Source organism: Carlito syrichta, unplaced genomic scaffold (genome assembly GCF_000164805.1).
Source record: "Carlito syrichta isolate Samal-C Ts95f unplaced genomic scaffold, Tarsius_syrichta-2.0.1 Scaffold302444, whole genome shotgun sequence".
Lineage (NCBI taxonomy): Eukaryota > Metazoa > Chordata > Mammalia > Primates > Tarsiidae > Carlito > Carlito syrichta.
Window position 1 is genome coordinate 101,167 of NW_007246540.1, and position 2,811 is coordinate 103,977.

The 2,811-nt window shown below is 58.1% G+C and overlaps 1 protein-coding gene across 1 annotated transcript in view; it reads right to left on the bottom strand.

The window, feature by feature from the left end:
- CACNA1C (calcium voltage-gated channel subunit alpha1 C) overlaps positions 1 to 2,811 on the bottom strand; it is a 636,553-nt gene that overhangs the window by 45,141 nt on the left and 588,601 nt on the right. The window contains exon 31 of the mRNA XM_021711663.1: positions 2,432 to 2,644. Within this exon, the coding sequence (XP_021567338.1) occupies positions 2,432 to 2,644 (213 nt within the window). The remainder of the gene's footprint in view (positions 1 to 2,431; positions 2,645 to 2,811) is intronic.

The window sequence follows — 2,811 nt, forward strand, 5'->3', positions numbered from 1 at the left end:
GGGCGGGTGGGCCGGCCGGCCCCACAGCGCAGCAGCTGCCCGGCCCTGGGCGGGGGCATCGCCAAGCGCCCCGCAGAAGTACTGGGCATCGGGGAGAGGGCCTCAGAAGTGGGCACTGACCCTTCAGTGTAGCTTGGTTTTAAAGGCAGTTCGCCGGGTCATGGATAGAGTGTGGTAATATGCCACCCAAAGCAGTCAGGCCGGGTGTGGTGGCTCCCAGACCCTTGGGAGGCCAAGGCAGGTGTATCACTCGAGCCCAGGGACTTGAGACCAGCCTGGGCAACAGAGTGAGACCTTGTCTCCACAAAAAATACAAAAATGAGTTGGGTGTGGCAGTATGTGCCTGTAGTCCCAGCGACTCGGGAGGCCGAGGTGGGAGGATCGCCTGAGTCCACGAGGTCGAGGCTGCAGTGAGCCATGATCGTGCCGCTGCTTTCCAGCCTGAGTGACAGAGACCCTGTCTCCAAACAACAACAATAACAATAACAGCAACGAAAAAGCCCAACGAAACAAAACGAAAATCAAGAGCGAGCCGAACCACCTCTGATGATACACATTCCAGTGTATTCGTACAAGCCAGGAGGAGGTCCCAGAGGATACCCACCAAGCTGGCCATATCTCGGGTTGCAGAGAAGGGTGGAGGCAGTTGGCACTCTTTCTTTACTCAGTTTAATTTTGTTCCACTAGACGTAGTGAGCAGGTGTTGCTATTGTGGTTAAAACATTCAATAAAAACTTAAAAGAAAGATCATGGGCTCAAATTCTCCAACTCCAGCTGTGAGCGTTTGGGCGGTTACTCAACCTCTCTGAGCCTCGGTCTCGTCTGAAAAGTAGGAGTAATAATTGCAACCCAGGGGTCATGTGGAGTTTAAATGATTTAAGGCTTACAAAGTGCTTAGGGCAACGCCTCGCACCGAGTTGGGTCCCAAACACTGTATGCACTCAACATATTATCTGCCCGACGGCTTGGACAACTTGGCTAGGAGCCTCATCACTTTTGGGGAGAGGCACAGCAGGCCTAGATACCCTCTGCGTCTCTAAAGAGGGGTTGTGCCAGCCTCCCAGCCACCGCTAGATGGCACCACGAGACCACACGATGCTTCTGGCTGGCGGGCTCTCCCACCCCCAGTCTCGTCCTCGTGGTCACCCAGTCTGCAAGCCTCTTCCTAGCCCAGGGACATGTCAGGGGTGTGATGAGGATATCGGGGGGGGCTACTTGGCTACACACAGCTTTAGAACCCCCATGGACAGGTGGGAACCCGGTCCCGCTCCCATGGGTGGCTGTGGCTTCAAATCCCCAGAGACCCCAGGCCAGGTCGGGCGTGGGGTGGGGTAGCCAGAGCTCATCACTAAGTGGGGAGTCAACTTGGACCCGGCTGGACAGGACCGGCTGTCAGGACCGGCTGCCAACATATTATCTGCCCGACAGCTTGGACGACTCAGCTAGGATCCCAGATTTCTGGACTCTAGATTTCTGGTCCAATCAAGGGCCCCGGACAGTGAGGCCCGGGTCAGAGGCGGCCTGGGAACTGCGCCTCTGGGGTAGGACTCCAAGCAGGGTGGGGACCTCTCCTCTGGCTGTAACTGCAGACACCAGCATGCCTGGACCACAGGCCGAGAGCATGCCCCTCTTCTAGGCTGGGACTGGCCAGGGAAGGGGACACGGGAAGCCATCTTCTCTGCTGATGCCCGGTCTTGGGAGGTCTGAGATGACACCTCCGTGGAAGGCGAGAAGCCGGGCCAGGGCAGCATGAAACCATATTCACGGATGTCTACACTCATTGTCAAGGAATTCGAGTGACCTAACAGCTTTGCTTCTCTCTAACTTCAGACTTACATAACACCTCTCGGAGCTGGCCAGGGAGATCGTCATTCTGGTTTTACAGGTGGAAAACAATGGCTGAGAAAAGGAGTTTAATTACATTGCTGGGCAGTCCTATGCCCACCCGAGGGGACCTCATCCCTCAAGTAGAGGGACACCAGGGTCCCTGAGAGTTTGGCTGAAGACATAAGCAGGTGCGGTCAGCGGATGCGGCTGGCATGCCCGTGGGGAGGCAGGCGACAGCCGGATTCTGAGAAGGCCGCCCGTGGAGAAGCCACCAAAGCTCCCAGACTGTCCGGGCCATGTCGTCAAGCCTGTTCCTTACCACAAAGACCCCTTTGTCCAGTCAATTCCCACGGAGAAGGACCCACATGAGAGAAGAAAGCAGATCCTTTCAGCCTCCCCCTGACCTCCCGCCCTTCCCTTCCCACCTGTCTTTGGGGACGTTGAGGCTCTGGGGACCTGCCTTGGAAACCCATATGTTGCATCTGAGGCTCTCACTGTAGAAACGAGGGAACAAAGCGAGGGGACACGCTGTGGCCACACGGTTCGTGAGTGGCAGAGGGAAGAGTGGCCCTGGGTCTGTCTTGGATGCCAGAGGAGGGCTGACTCCCTCTGGCGAGAGCTCCATCCAGGGGGCCCAGGGGTCATCCTGGGCTCCAGGGACACCGGCGGGGAAGGGGGTGGCGGCTACCTGGAAGGACTTGATGAAGGTCCACAGCAGCGTCCGGATGCCCTCCCCGCGGCTCAGCAGCTTGACCAGACGCATGACCCGGAAGAGGCGGAAGAAGGTGATGGAGATGCGAGAGTTTTCCTCTGCGTTCTGGAACCCGGCGGCGACAGGAGGTGCAGTTAGCACAGCAAGAGAGGGTGGGGTGGGAAGGGCGCGCCCACCCTGAGACACGGCCCTCGGCAGGGGCAGGGAGGAGGGGGGTGGTCAGGGCCGGGGTCGCTGCACTAGACTCTCTCCCCTCAGATGGGACCATCTGC